The sequence below is a fragment of the Paramormyrops kingsleyae genome, chromosome 5 (genome assembly GCF_048594095.1).
Source record: "Paramormyrops kingsleyae isolate MSU_618 chromosome 5, PKINGS_0.4, whole genome shotgun sequence".
Taxonomy (NCBI): Eukaryota; Metazoa; Chordata; class Actinopteri; order Osteoglossiformes; family Mormyridae; genus Paramormyrops; species Paramormyrops kingsleyae.
The window spans coordinates 11,342,920-11,361,665 of record NC_132801.1 but is presented as its reverse complement, the minus strand read 5'-3'; the positions used below and the strand labels follow the sequence as shown (position 1 = coordinate 11,361,665).

Genomic DNA, 18,746 nt, shown 5'->3' with positions numbered 1-18,746 from the left:
TTCCTGATAACGTAGTGCAAGCTGAATCCTTGGGTTCCTTTAAATCAGAGCTAGATAAGATTTGAACAACTCTGAGCTATTAAGTCCTCCCCAAGCGAGCTTGATGGGCCGAATGGCCTCTCGTTTGTATAGTTCTTATGTTCTTGTATTTCAGGTAAAAAGTTGGGACAGTAAAGCATTTGCCACTTTTAATGTTGTTCCTTTTCACACCTAAAATTATGTTTAGGGACTGAAGACATCAAGTCATGACGCGTTTCAGGTGTAATTTTCACCCATTCTTCCTGCAACGAATATTATGGTATGCAGCATTCCGGGGTTAATTCTTTACACTTTGAAACTATAGTGTGTCTTATCTTATTTTGCTGGTATGGTGTCAGCATGACTATCAACAGATCTAACTGTCTTTGCTGATAACCGCTTACTGCATGCCTTCCAGTAAGAAGCTGATGCACAAAAGACCTTTTCTTCCTCTGGTGCAAGTCTGAGTTGGAACACTACTCTGAAAGGGTACCCAAGGTATGGTGTGGGACTGAGATATCGATCAATAGCATCTTTCAGAATATCAATTTTTGCCAGAGGGTTGATTACTCTGTTGCGTATTGACATTTGGAGGTGTACCAGGTTGTCCAAAAGCAAAACAGGATCTGTTTGGGCTCTCTGAAATGACCTCCCTGCAGTTTGTATGTCCTTCAAGGCTGATTTCAAGAATGTCAGGTAGACGTAGTTGGCCTTGTCCATATACATAATGTGGACTACATCTGCCACGTAGCAGTGCTCGCTGGCCTTGGTCAACTCAGAGTGGAGTTTCAGTTGCTCCCACTGGTTCAGTATATGGTTTACTGCAGGCTCAATCGATAGCCAAACAAGTGGCACACACTTTGGTGATCTGTAGGGCATTCAGGCCACAGTTAATGGCGGCATACACAGCTTTGTATGCCTCCTGCCATTTTGGGGAAACATTTTAGGTTTCCCTGATTACGTACTTAACACTCCTAGAGATGGTTTCCTTGAATGCTGCACTGACAGTCAGTTGTAAAGAATGATTTGCAAGTATGCCTGACAATCATCCCTTGCAACTGGCTTCAGCCGCCCTTTAAATTCAGGTATAGACGCCCACTCTTTTGTACTTCTAACTGTACAGCTTTGATGAATCACGTTGATGATCTTCATGCAGTTGAACTTCTGTTGAAAGAACTATTGCAGTTGTCTGTAGATATTAAACATTAGTGATGTTCTAGGTGTTCTTGATTTACTTTGGGGCATGCTTTGAGCCCTTTTTTGAACAGAGAGCACCATCTAGTGGTGTCAGAAAATATAGCAAATGGTTCATGAAACTTCATCTGGTCATCACTATTAAACACTAATCGAAAGCAATTTCACACCTTAGAATGAGTCTTGTCCAATCCTACCTTAGCAACGGTTTCTATGTGAGTCTGTCAAGGTTTGGTAAAGCTAACATTAGACCAGGGGTGTTTCTAGCTCTTGGAAAAAATCGGGGGCTAAGTCAAGTTTACCCGGGGCTTTTTATTTATTTATTTAGGAAGGAAAACCGGTGTAAAATACCTAGGGCTTTAAATACTGGAGGCTATAACCCGGAGTGATCTGACCTAACGGTGCCCATGCATTGGACATTACCGGTTAGCGACATTCCATAGGTATAATACGGACACTTGACATAATATAGAAACGAACCCTTTAGTGTTGCACAAGAAACAGACACAGCGGAAGTATTTAGTGTCGATTTAGAGAGGAAAATGTGTGCATTTCAGTGTTTAAATCACTTTTCAAAAGGAGTTGAAATTTGCTAAATAAATTTTTTAAATAGGTAAATTTGTTGGTAATTGCTTTTTAGGGAAAAAATGCTAGGGTAGTCGAAAGCTTGCTAAATGTAGGAACAAAGTTCATACACTGATTACTCCCCAAAAGTAGAACAGGGTGGGGTTAACTAGCATATTTGTAAGCTTTGATAGATCCCACATTGCAACGGTCTTGCATGCAAGTGTGAGAGAAAAGGCTGATAGGAACACTGCCATGATTTTCGTGTAAACGCCCATCCGTCTGAGGTGATTTGCTGACAGCTTTCACTTGTTGCAAACGTTTTCCCCTGCCTCACGCTCACGCCTTTCATAAACTGCTGGACTTGAAAGCTCATCGGAGTGATCGCGTTTATTTGTAGTCTGCGGATCAATACGATCGGTGGTTAATAAAAAGCATCCTTAATTATCAGTTATGATGGCCCGTCATTTTACGATCTGGATATTAGTCATGGCACCACTGCTCATTGGTAAGCTCTTTTCCCCGTCAGTTTCATTATTTGCCGTTTGGGTTGCGTTGAGCTTAAGTGTTTAAACGACATTGCAGTACAGCTGATGTCTGTTGCCTAGCTGTTGTGATTTCTCACTGGAGAAACTTCTCTCACTGTGTTGTATATGGTCGAATCGCTCTCCATATTTCTGGGGTTTTTAAATCAAGATTATATCAACGTGAGCACAAACTGATGCTAAACCACCAACATGGTATATGCGATATTGTAATCGTGCGGAACAATTGCAATTTGATTCGTGGGATGAAATACTTTTGTTTGAAAGAGAAATAGAACAGAACCAGTCTAATATTTTTTTTTAATGTGAAATGTGAAAACATTTTCAGTTTTCAGCATCGAATTAAAGAATATGGGAAAATTCTAGTACACTTATTCATTGAATTGCTTTCTACTTATTCATTTATCAATCCATTTTTAACCGCTTGTCCTATTCAGAGTCGCGGGCGGTCCGGAGCCTATGCACGCAAGGCAGGGAACAACCCAGGATGGGGCGCCAACCCATCACGGGGCGCGCACACACCATTCACTCACAAAAGCACACATACGGGATCTAATTAACCTCACCATGTTTTTGGACTAAGGGAGAAAACCTGAGGAAAACATGCAAATTACACTCACATGGACTCGAACTCTGGTCTCAGAGGTGTGAGGCAACAGGGCTAACCGCTATTAACTATTAAAATAAAATAATTATTAAGTGAATTTTATTTCATTTTAAACCATGCCGTTTCTCTGACACTTGTGTGTTCGGTCTCATTTTATTTTGGGGCCATCCTTGAAGCAGATATTTCATTCCGTGAAAACATCTGAGAACACCAGTTTATTGATCAATACTATTTTTTAATAATTTGAAAATTGTGCAGTTAAGATGTTTTATATAAATAATTCTTTTTTTTTCATATGATGCATTTTAATTATTAGCCGGGCTTAAAACGCATATACGACACTATCCGAAGTCGGAACGCTTAATTGTAATCAGGTCAAACGCGAGTCTATCACCGGGTCATGTGTTAATTTTAATAGCTGATAACAAAGTGACTCGTACTGTTTTGTAGGCTACGATGCTAGAAATCCGTACTAATAGTCATCTTCCTTCAAAAAAATTTAAAAAGTCAAGCCCCAGGTAAACCTGACAGTCCCAGATAATTTCAATAGCTAGAAACGCTAAAATCACTAGCAGTAAACAAAGTAAAATCGGGTTGTTGTTTTTGTTTATAAAATGACCTAGTCTGCTTTACAAACGCCAGCAATTTATTTTCTATCCAAAGGCGAAAAAAACATCCCTATTTATTTGAATCAGCAGTGCGGTATTTTTTTTCAAGCCACGCGAAATCGGTTATGAAAGTTTCATTTCTGTTGTGTACGTGACAAGATGAAATGCCTCCATCGCCTCTGAAAAGCTTTCAGAAAGGTTCCGAAAATTCACTGTTGTCTTAACTAGCGCTAACTGTTTAATTTCTATTTATTTTTATTTCGACCTTTATTCTAACTGAAAAGTGAACACTTTTAATAAAAAAAAAACAAATATTGTTAAATGCAAAGTTCAGTAAAACGGAGGCTGACAATTTATTCAACTATTGATAATATATATCCTTCTGAAACTGAGTCCAAATAGGCCTGTCCTTTTGAACACAACCGTTGTCTATTATTATATAGCAATTTAATAAACTTGCTGATTCAAGTCGCAATCCTCTCATTTCTAGCTTCCCAGAACATACAGTATCTCAGCACACACAAAGGTGGATCTGTGGATTTGTTCTGCGATTCAGAAGACAAAAGTCAGCTTGCCGTTGGTTTCTACCTGAAACGCAAGTGCCCGGTGGAGACAGAGGTGCTATTCATCTTGGAAGGGGAAAAGCCAGTACCATCGCCTTCCTTTATGGGTCGGACTGAGATCCACGGGGATATGAGTACACATCAAATCAACGTGACCGTCTCATCTCTGAGCCACAATGACAGCGGTCTGTATGCCTGCGAGTTTATCATCGGTATGGAATTAAAAGAGATTCATGTCAAGGGCCGGACAGACTACCTACTTTTTCTAGAGGCAGGTGAGTGACGACAGTGTTAAACAGCGTTATAAATATGTCATCCACGCCATGTCGGCCATTGCAGAGCCAGAAACTCCAGAACATGGGGGCAAGTTGGTTTTCTGTAAAGCAGCGATTTTCAACCTGTGGGCTGCGACCCAAATTTGGGTCACGGCAGCTTCTGGAAGGCAGAGCTGGAAATGTAAGCATTTGAAAACCAGCAAGCTCCTACGCTGATCCACTATCAGATTTCCAAGAACCAATCCTAGAATTAACCTATATAAACAGGTCTTGGGTCTGTAAATGCTTAGCGCAAAACTAATGAAACAAGCAATCCAAGAAGCCAAACCACAGATGCTTAATTTAAAATTCACTGGCACGTCCAATCAGATTTGTGCGACAGGTATTGATTGGCATAAATTGCATAGTGTACTGTGCGCTTGGTCATTGCGTTAATTTAAACCTATACTTGATAGAGGGTTGTACCTGAGCTGGCATGGTAAAAATTGGGTCACGTTGCAAAAAAGTTTGAGAACCACTGCTTTAAAGCATAGTTCTGTTCTGATAGTCTGAGTATTGCCACCTTTAGCCCATTACCTGTCAATTTTATGCCATTCTATCAAAAAAAAAAGTCACCGACACTTTTCTGGGCTATCTGTCTAGTCTGTGTCTGGAATATGTCTATCATTAAGAGCATTCTGAGAAGGGTCATGTGGAGTTCAGCTGTGTTCATTTCGGAAAGTTTGTGGATTCAAGTCCCACGGCTGGCAGAGTCACCGTATCATTGGTGGACCCCAGAGCAAGACGCTTAACCCCAATTGCTCCAGGGACACACTGTTGGTTTTAGAGGAAAGTGATCGCTAAGGAACTGTGATGAGAAGGCCGGGTAGCTCGGTGCAGGCTGAATTTGGTACGTCTGCGTTTGGCACAGACAGTCCCTGCAGCTGTGCTGGCTACTCCTTCCTGCTGTACATCATCTCCGGTGCCACGGCTCTGTTCCTCCTCCTCACCTTCGGCCTTGGTGCTGCACTCTGTGTGAGTTTAATATCCCAGTGTTCCTTCTTCCCGTACCTTCCTGAAATGGCCGGTTATTTTTGCACACAAACTTCTGATAAGCGTCAATTGGACCCCGGGGCCTGAGGCTGGACGCAGTCTCATCCCTTTCGAATTCTGCCTTTCATATGTACGCCACGTTCCAGTTACTGGCGCCTTACGAAATGCGTTTCCCTTTTTCAATTCCCGTTTTCAGAGTAAGGCGTGCCGTCCTAGTAAGGTACCAAAACCACTTCCTATTTATGAAGATATGACAGCCGCTAGGCCGCTGAAAGACAGGAGTTTCCATCATCACCTCGACCCCCTGCATCTGGAGGAAGTAGACACCGTGATATATGACAAGCCCTATGAGAAGCTCTCACAGGAAAACCACTATGTGGCCCCAAGGAGGGGGTCGCGCGTGCCAGAGGACGGCGGGACCCAGGCGTAGGATGGCTGACTTGCCCCCTCTCCCCCAGCTTCTCTCATCCTTAAAAGCCCACATAGGTGAGTTTCTTGCTAGGAATGAACTGCACATTGATTTACTCAAACCTTCACCAACATAAAAAGAAAAAAAAAATGTGGCACTGAAAGTACTCTTCAGTCCTGCAGCCTTGGTGTTAACGTGTTGGAGACCTGCGTTCTGCTCCATGAGCTACCCGATCTGAACAGAGTGCCCTCCTGAAAACCACATTTCCGAGCGCTGCCTTCTGATTACAACGTCCAACAGTGGCCATCTACTTTCACTGTTAAAAATCATATGCATTTAGTATTAAAATAGTCTCCCAACTCTTTTTCATTTCTGACCAGAAATAATGGTATATTTAGTTTTTTTCACCACACAACTTGTTAATCCAGAAAAAAATGCAGCCATGCAAAAAAACAGACCACAGCACAATTTTTTTGTTTCATTTCTCAATTTATGGGTGTGTGTCTGTGATTAATATACACTTTGGCAAACTCTGGGCTGGCTCTTCCCTGCTTCTCATTAATCCTTAACTCTACTGCATTTCAGGTACCAAGACGATGATCCATGAGATCCTTGAAGCCACATTGGCTTTCAGTGGTTCAAAGACAGTGGGGAAGTCTTGGCCATCATGTGGCCTACTGTATCTGTGGTTAGGAGCCACACCGTCAGTCAGATGCCTTCCACAGTTGAGACACCCTTATTGAGAAATATGAGACAGCATATTCACCTTGCTGATGAAATGGACTCATGAATTCACTATTTTCACAGGTTTTTTTTTTTTTTTTTTTAAAGTTTTGTTGAACACCAGAAGTGATCATTTCTTCAAATGCTACAAATTGAGTTTTAATTGACAAACGCCTACATGCACATGCTGTAACGTTTGTTATGTATAATTTTGCTGTCTGGTGCAAATATCTTTTCCGTTTGTAATTGCTGTAGGTTCTGTATTAAGATGTTGCCGTGGATTCGGTAAGGCTGCTGGGTTTAGCAATAAACCGTTAAGAGTCTGCTGTGGCTATTACGACTGAACAAAGTAACAGAATTAATCAAATGTCAGAAAAAAGATGAAGGCAGAGAGCAACGGAAACATTTAACAGCCAAGGGAAAAAAACAGTGATTTATTAATAGTTCAAAAGAAGCTCCATTGTGAGGAATTCTTTTTCTCTGATGCATGTTTTTAATCACATTCTATGAGGAGTAAGGGGGGGGAGGGGGGCATCAACATGTTTTTTTTCCTAAGTCTCAATACAGACAGTTATCTAAATATTAAAAAAGGCAAAAAGCACAACTCCAGTCCCACTTCCTTCCCATAAAAACAAAACAAACAACCCTTTTAAAAAAACATGTCAGGGTCTGTCCCAATAACCCACAGTGCTGAGCAAAACGAGGGGGACTCGTTGGTTTAGGAGTAACGCAGCATGGTAATGTAACGCAGGAGGAAGGAGAGGGGGGCATGAGTATGATGGAGCATCTTAGGATGACAGAAATGCATCCCTACGAGGAACCGTGCAACCTCAGAGAGAGAAGCCACAGAAACAGGTCCCAACCCCCCCCCCCCACGTGCATAGATCATGATCCTTTCAAACCAGCTTCTCATCTACTTCGGCGCAGAAATCCAAACCCATCTTCATAATATTTTTTAATACCTGCCACAACAAAGGAGGAAAACAGACAGAAATAGAGAGAGACAGTAATGCACGACGTTCCTGACCTTTACAGGAAAGGGCCTCATTACGAAAATACAAGAAGGTTTTAACACACACAGCAGCTGTATGTTCTCTAGCTGTCAATAAAAAAAAAAAAAACATTGATCACTTTGTTTAAAATGTAAAGCAATTTTATATATAGATTTATATATAAAGCACTCAATTTTTAGAGTTCATTTTAAGTCCATTATTTGGTAAATATGTAACTGCTACGGATTTAGAAACAAAGGTATTTTTCTTCGAAATCCATAACCTTCAGTGCTTGGAGTTTTATCCCCCCTTTACTATTCTTTTTGTTTTACCCCCATAAAAATGTACATTAAAATAGCGTGGAATAAGTACTCTGGAACCTGGGCTTTCCTGAGGCATCCACTTCTTGAGTGAGTGAGAGAGCGAGAGAGAGAGAGAGAGAGAAAGAGTGTGTGTGTGTGTGTGTGTGTGTGTGAGCGAGCAAGATGAAATTAAAACAAATGAACACAGTCCATAAAACATTTAGGAAAAAAAATAAATGAAATAGAACAAAACACTGATCGATCCCAGAGTTCTGAAAATAGCATGTCTTCATTATGCAGTTTTTTTTTTCCACTTTTCTTTTGATGGAAGAAAACTCAGTCTTTTTTTTTTTTTAAATAACATTCCCATAGTAAATTCCTTTTTCATGAACTTCAGAATATAGAAATGTTTGTAAACGACAGGTGGCCTTGCAAACTGGGGATGACAAAACACAAAAAAAATGGTAGGCACCTCTGAAATTAGTCTCATGACAAACAGACCCTCTGACGGTCTTTGATGTTTTGCTTTGCGCGCAAAGGCGGACTTTTCTGGTACATCCACAACCTATGGCCACAATTTTTTTTTTTTTTTTAAATTTATATATTTTTTTGTAATTTTTTTTCCTTTATAACCTGAAAAAGAAAATGGTGCAATACTCATAATCCTCTGCTGGATTATTCCACAAAAAAAGCCACTATAAAGGTAGATAGACATCTTACATATAAACAAAAAGTCTTTTCCCCATGAAGTCCTTGAGTAAACATTTACACGTGAATTGTCACCATCTCCCCTCAATACTTTGTCTCACTTTGTACGATTAGCTGATTGAGGGGCAGCGGACACTCAGTGCAACGTTAGAAGCTAATAAGAAAATAACAATATCCATCATGATTCAACATTTTGACAAGAGACAAAAAGGAAAACAGAACAGAGAGACCATACTGAGCAGAACTTACAGACAAACAGCCTGTAGTACCGACAGACACTCAACGCTGTGCAAACATTTACAACATACATACAACAAATGTCGCTTTGCATTTTCCCATAAAGATTTTTAATTACCTTATTTTTTTAAAACTTCAAACTGGTATCCATCAAAAAGCTTGGAAGTGTATAAGTCAGACAAAATCATTACAAAATGTGTTCACATTACATTATTGGCGCTTGTTGATTCAAGTATTTGTTTTTTTTTTGTATATAGGTTTTGATATGTTTATGATATTTTCTCCTCTGGGAAATGTGTACTGTAAAGAAAAAACAGGGCTCGGCTTGGAGAGGAAAGGAATTAACACATTGGACAAAACTTGTAAAAGAAAATCAAGCCCTCAGTCAGACATGTCTCTCATGTGTACATAAACCAGCATGTGCATAATCAGTCCAGGCCCTTCCAACAAACGCCTATGCTTCATCCGATTAGTATCTGTACACTTGCCTTCACATCCCATCATAAGCTACAAACACACTCTGCCGAACTCCAGGGGCATTAGATACAGCATCTCGGAGAATGAGAGAGAGCTGCAGAACCTGCTCTGTGCAGCCGAGCTTCATGGGTATTAGGGGGGGGGGGCTGTCACTCAGGGCTGCTGCATTGGTGGTTGCCCCCCAAATCTAGCCACAAGACGATATTCAGAAAGACTCAATACGAGTATCAATACAGTGGACCCAAAAGGACCTGGGTCTGAGGAAATGTGTGGTTCTGCAATCCTCGCTCTGGGCAGGCCGCGAATGAACACGACCCGCAGAGCGTCTCCCCAAAAGGTGCGCTGCGAGCCACTGCGGACGCGAGGGCTTCCAGGCCAGAATCGACCTGGTCCGGAGCCCAAACATTACCGCTCCATCATATTAAAAAAAAAAAACAAAAAAAAAATACTTTTTTGTAAAACATCATAAAAAATCAGAATAAAACCTTTTTGGTATTTAAAAAATAATAATATGTACCCAGGATAAGCCACGCAGAGCCCCCTTGCAGACAGGGCCCTGTCAAGCATCCCCAGCTGATAGTGAGATTATCGGACATGATTGAAGTGCTACCTGTGGGTCAAAGTGCCTATAGGAGCCAGGAGCAGATCGGGGGGGGGGGGGCAGGCAGTGTGTCTGGGGGGGGGGGGGGCAGTATCACACACCACAAGGACCCTGGGTTTAAAGGGAAAAGGAACCGAAAAAAAAATTGGGGGACAGTTTCATCATATTGGCACGCAGGCATTAGCGGAATGCAAGAAAGCCCTCCTCCCCCCCCCACCCACCGAAAACACAAGCCTCTCTATGCAACGGCTTCTTGAGGTTTCAAGCTGGGCGGGGGGGTCGTGTGAAGAAATGATCTTCTGAGTAACTTCTAGTGCCATCGCAAGTTTAAAGCAGATTTGCCTGCCACCCACCCTCCAATATCGGGGGGGCTGATCCTCAGAAGCGTGAGGTGGCTTGATTTGGGACCCGAAAGGTTGACCTCTTGCCCCTCGGGCCGCTTCCCCATGGTGGAGCTGCCGTGTGCCAGTGAAGGAGGCCAAGAGGGGTGGGAGCGGAGGACGGAAAGCTGTACGTTCACATGGAGGACAGGAAGGAGGACAGGAAGGAGGCGCGTCCTCGCGCTGCTGACCCTGCCCTGAGATGGAGCGGACGCGAGACGCCGAGCTGGCGGGCAGAGTGCAAGGACCCCGCTTACGCCACACCTGACGGCGGCGTGTGACAGTTTCTTGGTCTGGAGGGCGGGGGTGGGGGTGAGGGGGGGGCACAAGGACATTCAGAGCGCCCCCTTGCGTTTGCATAGACACAGGCTCTGCGACGGCTGTCCTGCGTGTGTCTGTATCAGTTAGGATAAAAAGGAGGTCTGTTAGGGCCCCCGGGCTCATGTAGTGTTCAGAGTCCTTGTTAAGCAGCAGCTGACTTTGGGGCTGGAGGAGGTTCTCCCTTTTCCTGACCAATAGGGATAGGCAGCACGGTGCCAGAGTGTGCGAGTGGCAGGAAGGCCGACCAATGAGCAGATGCAGCAGCTAGAGGGGGAGGTCAGACCCGCTGGTCTGAGGGACTCGACATGTAAGCCCACCGGCACACCTCAAGATACAACCAGGACCTTTAAAATAAAATAACACACAAAAACGGAGGGGAAAACCCCACAGGCAGACCTGTGCAGTAGTAATCCCCCTAAATGCCATTCACACGGGCCACAATTACTGAGGCGCTCCTAACCGAAGTGTTTCTGCACACACGCTGTGAAGGGCTGGTAAGCAGCTACCGTGAAGACCAGGAAAGACATCAATATCAACAAAAAAAAAAACATGGAACCATTAACATCAAGATTTCTAACAAGTACAGCTACATAAACCACAAAAAATACAACACTGCTGATTCCAGAACGAGAAAAAAAAACAAACAAAAAGAACTCGACTGTCTCAACTTTCCAGCTAAAGTGATCTAGGTGAGGAGACGGGGCAGGACAGACGGGGAGGTGAGCTGGAGCACAGACGCAGTAGTACTGATCGGCCAGTTCTGATGGCGGCGCCGTCCCCAGCCGGCACGCCCAGGAGGGACGGAGCGCTGCTGTAGAAATCGCACAGGTCGCCACGGGCTCCACAGCAGACAGGCACTCAGTGGCCAAATTTATCACATGACTTCGGCGGGGCCTCCGCACAAAGAGAGCCCCCCCCGCAGGATCCGTGTAGAATTGCATGTCTAGCATTTCCAGGCTAAAAGGCTAAACATGGCGGAGTAACAGTGATGTTTACTTGGATGCTTAAAAAGCAAATGCTTCGGAGTTTGCCTCATAGCAGATAATTGTCTTTTTTTTTTTTTTCTTTTTTAAATAAATCTCCCCCCTCCCCCAAACCCCATTTTATCCAGCTACCTTTTTTAAGTCCATTCCAGTCCCTGGACCAAGGAGGGACCAAACAAAATGAAAGGGAAACAGAGAGATACAGTACAAACAGGGGTTGGGTTTGGGGTTGGGGGAGCCACGAGGAGCATCCAGCCCCCGCCCCCTTTCTGTGTTGGCATTGTGGCGTGAGCTTTCCACTCCCCTTAAGTGCTATGATCAGTTTCAGTTCAAACGTCTGTACCGGACGAGATGATACCCCTACTGCATTATAAGAAACACCTCTTATTTGGTATGATGCCAGCTTCCCTGTGCCCCACCCACACCCCCCCCCCCCCCCACACACCTCCAGTACAGTCCCTGTTGTATGTGGCTGTATCCTCTCCCACCCCACCCACTCATCCTCAAGAAGAGGTGCAAGAAAGACCCTTCGTCGGCGCTGGCTGGGGTAGGGGGTGCCATCTGCGGTCCAGAAAAATCTTCAAATAACAAAGAATAGGCTGGGGGGGGCGAGAGGATGGGGGGTAAAAAAAAAAAAAAAAAAACACACACACACACACAACCACAAAGTAACCGGCTTGTGGGGTTCGGCTGACTGCATGGGGGGGGGGGGGGACAGAAAGCCCACGGCTTGTATTGCACGTTGTCACATGATGGCAGGCGATGGAACCTCGGAGGTCACCAATGGATCAGACGAAGGGAAAATGAAATAAATAAAATAAAAAAACAGACCACAATAAAATTCTGGAAAGGGAGTAATCCTTCGACAGGTTGCCATTTGGATCAAGGAGCGTTTCTTATAGCTCTGTAGAGCAGAGGTTTGAGCACCCAAACACACACACACACACACACACACACACACACACACACACACACACACACGCACGCACACGCACGCACACACGCACCCGCCTGCACACACACGCACGAACAAACGTGCACACACACACACCCCCAGGCACAGATCCAAATGTTCTCAATATCAATTCTCAGCTTATGTTGCAATAGATATATAAAAAAAGACAGCCTGCATACAATATATATCTAAATGTATATAAGAGTGATACAGCTGTGTAAATCCATATAAGAAATGAAGATGAACGCGTGGCGAGGGGGTGAGCGGGCGCTGGGGGTCGCCGGATTGGGGGGGGGGGGGGGGGATGGAGGCGGCTCGACACCCCCCTGCCGTTATGGTACTGCTGTCCACTCGTGTTCTCTGCTCCATTTGATGGCTCAGAAATGAGACTGTGCAATTTCATATTTGTTTCTTCGGTAATTAAAAAGCATGTGAACGACCTGGACTTAAGAGCAGTTAAGGCTAATGTTACTTAGTGCCAAAACAAACAAACCAAACAAAACCAGGAGGAAACAAAAACAAAAACAAACAAACAAAAAAACGATAGGCATTCCATTGGCCGGGGCCATGCCCGGAATGACACAGTTCTGCAGGGCTGTGTGCATGTGTGTGTGTGTGTGTGGGGGGGGGGGGGCAGAACTCAAGGCCACGAGCTCAGTGTGGCCTCTGTGAAGCCTGCGATGGCAGCTTTCACACATTAGTTCTATATAAAAAAAAAAATAAAAAATCTATAAAACAAAAAAAAACACTTCACACCATGGTATGCGAGAAGAGGGGGTACATCCTTCTACTCCTCTTCATGAATGCAACACTTGAAAACAATGCTTCCAGGAAGGGTGGGGTGCAGAAAAAGGTCAAAAAGGTCAGCAGCCATGAGTGTTTCATCCCCAGCCTTCAGGTTCATGGCATCTGGTGACTGATTATCGCCACGTGATTTTGATTTGCTTGGTTACGCTCTACCTCCAGTTCTTGCCTCCTGTTGGCTTGTTTGGGGGGGGGGGGGGGGGGAGTGGTATATAATCCTACATGGACTCTCCGCTCAGCAGGTCCCCGGGAAGCAGTGTGTTGATTGGGGTGGGGCTCCCGATAACCCTGGCGTCTTCACCGCTGGGGGGTCCCCATAGGTTAGAGTACTGCTGGACTCCGCCCCACAGTAGGTCGCCGCCTGCCTTGGCTCCACCACCGAGACTGCCGGAGTTCCAGTGGCCCATAGCGTGCGAGGCTCCGCCCCCCCCCAGCCGTGTCTGATTGGTGCCCTGGTTGGCCTGCCAGCTGGTGGTGGGCGTGAGGGACTGACCTTGTGCAAAGAATCGGTTGACCTCCTCCTCCCCAGCAAACTCGGCCAGAATGGTGGTATTTCCCAGCACGCACCTGGATGGGCGGACCAGAGGCAGAAACTGAGACACTTCAGTCAGAGCTGATGCATTTGATGCAATTCCCACAGTCGCATTTCAGTCGCCCAAACCAGCGCTTCTCAACCCCATTCTCGGGGACCCCCAACGATCCACGTTTTGGCTCCGTCCCAGACAGCTCACATTTTAGGAGCTGGGAAGGAGCAAAAAACGTGGACGACCATCTGGGGATCTCGGAGGACTACCCTAGATAGCAGACAGGGCTTCAGAATCTCCCAGACTTTGCAATCACATGCAAGAAACCGGTCACACGCTTGTTTAAGGAACAGGAAGGGCCCTCGTGAACCCGATGGGGAAGAAGGCATGAGATGGTCCGAGCGTCACCCGACAGACGCGAGGACGCGGATGGGGGGGGGCGGCAACCTACATGTGCAGGGACTTCTGCGCCTTGGCGGCTTCCTCCTTTGAGCTGTAGCGCACGACGGCGTTGCCCTGGGTCAGGTTGAGGTGGAATGTGATGAGGGGGCCGTGCTGCATGCACAGGGTCCGCAGCGTGGAGCCGTCGATCTGCAGGGACACAAAGGTGCATGAGAGGGGCACCGTCCACCTCGCAGTGGCAGAGAGAAGAAGCACGGAATTCCGATAAGCCCCCCTCCCCCCAGAAACACACACGCACCTGGGGAGTGAGATTCCTCAGCACCAGCCAGCTACTGGTTCTGCTGGAGCTGTCGGTGCTCCAGGTGGTCCCACCTGACAAGGAGGGTGAGATAGTGATGTAGACTAAACGCCATGCCAGCAACTTTCACGGCGAGAGTATAAGGATAGTAAAACAGACTGAACATAACATAAAAGATTATAAAATGTTCCAAGCAGTTAAAAACAAATCTAGAAGCTTAAAAAAAAAAAGTTTCTGGACTGACTTTACTAAAAATATCTGTTAAAGAATCAGTAAAATGGCAAAGGGCATTAAAAGAAGGCCAATACGAAAAATGTGCTTAACAGTTAAAGAAGTTATGATTAAACAAGTTAAACATGTGTGGCTAGGCCAGTATGCCCAGTACGACAGCTTGTGTAAATGACCTGGTCCCAACGGCTTTAAAAACGGACTCATGGGGCGTGGCACAGGAGCGTGTTGGGGGAGAGAGGTACGAGAGAGGCCACACCAGGGCGGCGAGGAGTCACCGTGAGTTCACCAGCACGTCGTTACACTCAGTGGTTATCCGGCTCATGCTGTGGCAGACCGCCACGCTTCAAAACACACGCGCGACGTTAGGCAGGGCGTCGGCCCCAGATTTCGGTTGGTGACAAGCGGAGTGTGGCAGTAGCACAGACACATACCCACACCCCCCCCCCCTGCCCCTTACCTGAAGAGTAAGAGCTGCCCCAGCCTGGCACCAGGCCCAGCGTGTTGCCTCCCCAGGTGGACGAGGGCTTGGCATTGGTCAGGCCGGGGGGAGGACGGGACGGTGCGGGGGCACCGCGAGAACCTGGGGGAACCTTCCACAGGTCGTGGGAGAGCGAGGCCTGCGTGTGCGAGCTGGGGCCCGGGGACCAGGCCGACTTCCTGTCGGAGAGTTTACCTGGGGAGGCGACGGGGGCGTGATGTTAGTGCGAGGAGTACGGGTGGGGGGGGGGGGATCAAAAAGGATCTAATTGGAGCAAACTCATTAGTACGAGCAGATCAGAACAGGCATGTCAGAGAGGTGGGGGTGGGGGTTCGGCTGCTGGCCGTCTATGAAAATTAACCCATGAGTTAATTTGTGCATTCCCCCCCCCCCCCCGAATGGGGCGCCTTGTACACAGCGTGAGCCTGAGCCACGGGGCCCACATGCAACATCCTGAGGAGGAGTCTGGGGATTTCACAAGTCGAACAAAGAAAAAAAGGCACGTTTGTCAATGAGCGATACGTGAGAGATCTGAGCCCCCGCAGGGGGGGAGCAGGACGTGGGCTGCCGGCTTCTGCGAAGAACTGTTTATACTGGAGCCACGCGTCTACGATGCTGTGACACTGATACCCATCACATGAGACTTGGTGGTCTGATGGCCACAAACGGCTTGGAGGCTCAAAGTGGCCTCTGGTATTTGTACTTATGGGGGGGGGGACGCGCATAGCTCTATTGGCTATAACATCTCCGCTAATGCTCATCAACAAGCTTACATAGCAACATCACTATCACCCGGGACAGAGGAGAGCATTATGGGTATTTTGTGGATTTTACACATGTGAAACATACATGTACAGTATAACGGTTATATTGGGAGAATTGTGTTGTGTTCTAGAGTTCAAACTATTAGTAAGAAGGTTACACACAGTTAAAAGGGGTCCCCTCTCGATACACTCTGCACGGCGCTCCATGGAACTTCTGCCGCAAACAATATTATATAACTTGCTGCCTATTGAAGTGTTACTGCCGTTTCAGCTATGCTATATGACAGTGTATGGGAAACTAAAACCAGGATATTGGATGAACTAGTATACAGCCCAGCACTCCTGCACATTGCCCATTGATGTTCATATCTATATTTTATATCTTGTGCATATTATGTATGTAAGTTACATTGTTAGCTATTTTTTTCCCCCACTCTAATACTTCTCTCTTTGGCAGATACGTATACAAATGCTCCTCACTTTTTGATGGTCTGACTTGCGATATTGCTACAGCGATCCACATTCGGTAGTCAACTCTGAATTTTGCTCTGCTCCTGACATGCCGTATGATGATTTCATGCTAGGCAGAAGCAGCACCTATGCAGTCGCGCCTCCAGTCTCTGTAGCGATGCCAAGCATACACTCTAAAAAACGCTGGGTTGTTTTTTTCAACCCAAATGCTGGGTTGAGACTGCTGGGTAACAAAGTTGGGTTGATTTAACCCAGTGCTGGGTTAAGCGTGTAACCCAATAAAAATAACCCAGCGTTGGGTTAGTCCCTTTTTTTTTTTTACACAGCGCTGGGTTACCAAAATAACCCAAATTGGGTTGTTTTTAACCCAGCATTTTTTATAGTGTAACTTTCAACTAGTGGTATTTTTTTAGTCACATAATACACACACACACACACACACACACACACACACACACACACACACAAATATATATATATATATTTTTTTTTTACTTTTCAGGGATAGTATTATTTACATATTTATCATATATTATATTCATATTCGACATTTTTCACTTACGAAGGGGTTCATCGGAATGCAACCCCCATTGTAAGTCGAGGAGCATTGGTATTTCATATCCTACAGTGTTACTCTTCTCTGTTTTTCTAAAGCAAACAAGCTAAGAACTTCGTAAGTGTGAGACTTAGTGAACCGCTGCTCGAGAGGCAGCACCAGGATCCGGCAGGCGTGCCACACAAAGGGGAGGGGGGCACTCATACGAGTGTAGCCTCAGCCGAGAATGTCAGGGCCACACGCCGGTGCAGGTTACCGACACGGGTGGGGACGCACTCACACACACAGTTTTGTAATTAGATCTTTATGGGGACTCTCCATTCATTTCTATGGGGAAAACTCTAATCCCAGCATGACAGCCTTATACCCAACCAAGCCCTAACCTTAACCATAAGCAACCGAACTAAATACAAGACCTTTGGCATTTTTAGTTTTTTTGATTGCATTCACAGATCTTTGTGGGGACCTGACAAAATGGTCCCCACAAAGTCAAAGAAACAGGTTTTTATTACATTGTGGGGAACATTTGGTCCCCATGATGTAATATAAACATAATCCACAAACACACACAGGCTCTCGGAAACAGCCACGGTACACATGTGCACCTCCGGTTTCGCAAAAAACCACAAATCTAGAACAAGTGAAGGGCGGGGGTGTATGGGGGAGAGTTCGGGGCATGGGGGGTGGGGGAAGGGGAGGGGGGGATGCTGTACCTGCGGTGTCACCATCCGGGGAAGGCAAAGTGATTGAGCTACTGTAGACACCGAATGGCCAGGCACCGGTCAGAGGCGAAGCCTCATTCTGAGACGGTGGGGGGGAGGAGCCTATGGTGTTTTCAGAACATGTGGTCAGGGTTTGGGCCAATCAACAGAAAGATTCAAATCATCTTCAAGAGAACCCTGAAGCTAAAAGCCAGGACTGGGGCTGTCCGGCAGAGACACCCGTAAGTTAGCATGAAGGTCGCTTACCCAACAGGTAAAACGGTTTGCTGAGCAAAGAGAGAGACCTATGCCATAACGAGAGCTGGACGAAGAGGAAGCAGTGGAGAATGGGAGGCACACACCCTGCCGTAACACCAAAACCCAACTTATGGGGGCCCATTTCTCATGAGGCTGAAGGGTGGCGCATGCGATGGATCATCCTTGGACCTCCCACCACTAGGGGGCACCGCTCACCTCCATTCCGGTCTCTCAGAAGGAAGCGGTTCACGTCCTGGATGTTGGTGTTGATGGTGGGCCCGCTCAGGACGCTTCCGGGGGTCATATTGGGGTCCGTCTCCGGGTCGATGTTCTGTAGCCCCTTCCAGGGGACGCCCGGACAGAACTCTGCAAGGTTATGAGGTGTCAGACTCGGAGCTAGGAGCACCCCCGTCCCAAATTACACGATTCTCAACCCGAGAACAGAATACTTTGAACTTTTCTGCGCCTGAATTAGAAACCTTAGGAAAAGCCACATGCACTTCGGGGTTTCCCAAAAAGCTCTGTGTAAATGTGCCCCGTTTCAGTAGTGCCTAAAAACACCTCAAAGAACAATAGTAATAAAAAACACATTGCGAAACAGCCTTAGAAGCGAGCAGTGGACACAACGAGAGATACACATGGTGTCATTTATGGAAAGACCCTGACGACCAGACAGCAGAAGCCGAGATGGTGAGCGGCTGCGTATAAAAAGACCCTGTCTGGTGGTTAAAATCTGGGTGATTCATATTTGCAGTGGAATTCCCC

General features: G+C 45.9%; 2 protein-coding genes across 2 annotated transcripts in view; one reads left to right on the top strand and one right to left on the bottom strand.

Annotated features, from left to right (window-relative positions):
- The first annotated feature begins 536 nt into the window (after window positions 1-536).
- Window positions 537-7,901, top strand: cd7al (cd7 antigen-like). Its single transcript, XM_072712140.1, has 5 exons — window positions 537-2,284; window positions 4,027-4,374; window positions 5,285-5,388; window positions 5,603-5,892; window positions 6,401-7,901. Exons 1-4 carry the CDS (start codon window positions 2,230-2,232, stop codon window positions 5,834-5,836), a joined length of 741 nt encoding a protein of 246 aa, XP_072568241.1. The 5' UTR covers window positions 537-2,229; the 3' UTR covers window positions 5,837-5,892; window positions 6,401-7,901.
- Window positions 7,902-11,572: 3,671 nt separating this feature from the next.
- Window positions 11,573-18,746, bottom strand: part of tnrc6c2 (trinucleotide repeat containing adaptor 6C2) — a 45,015-nt gene continuing 37,841 nt past the window's right edge. The window contains 6 exon segments of the mRNA XM_072712139.1: window positions 11,573-13,865; window positions 14,274-14,413; window positions 14,523-14,596; window positions 15,211-15,426; window positions 17,736-17,846; window positions 18,198-18,347. Of these exon segments, the coding sequence (XP_072568240.1) occupies window positions 13,517-13,865; window positions 14,274-14,413; window positions 14,523-14,596; window positions 15,211-15,426; window positions 17,736-17,846; window positions 18,198-18,347 (1,040 nt within the window). The 3' untranslated portion in view covers window positions 11,573-13,516.

What these genes read in the sequence shown, in the direction of transcription:
- cd7al (XM_072712140.1), top strand. Translation starts at nt 2,230, where the DNA reads ATGATGGCCCGTCATTTTACGATCTGGATATTAGTCATGGCACCACTG. An exon ending in CATGGCACCACTGCTCATTG is followed by an intron (nt 2,285 to 4,026) that starts GTAAGCTCTTTT and finishes TCTCATTTCTAG; the next exon opens with CTTCCCAGAACATACAGTAT. An exon ending in CCTACTTTTTCTAGAGGCAG is followed by an intron (nt 4,375 to 5,284) that starts GTGAGTGACGAC and finishes CGTTTGGCACAG; the next exon opens with ACAGTCCCTGCAGCTGTGCT.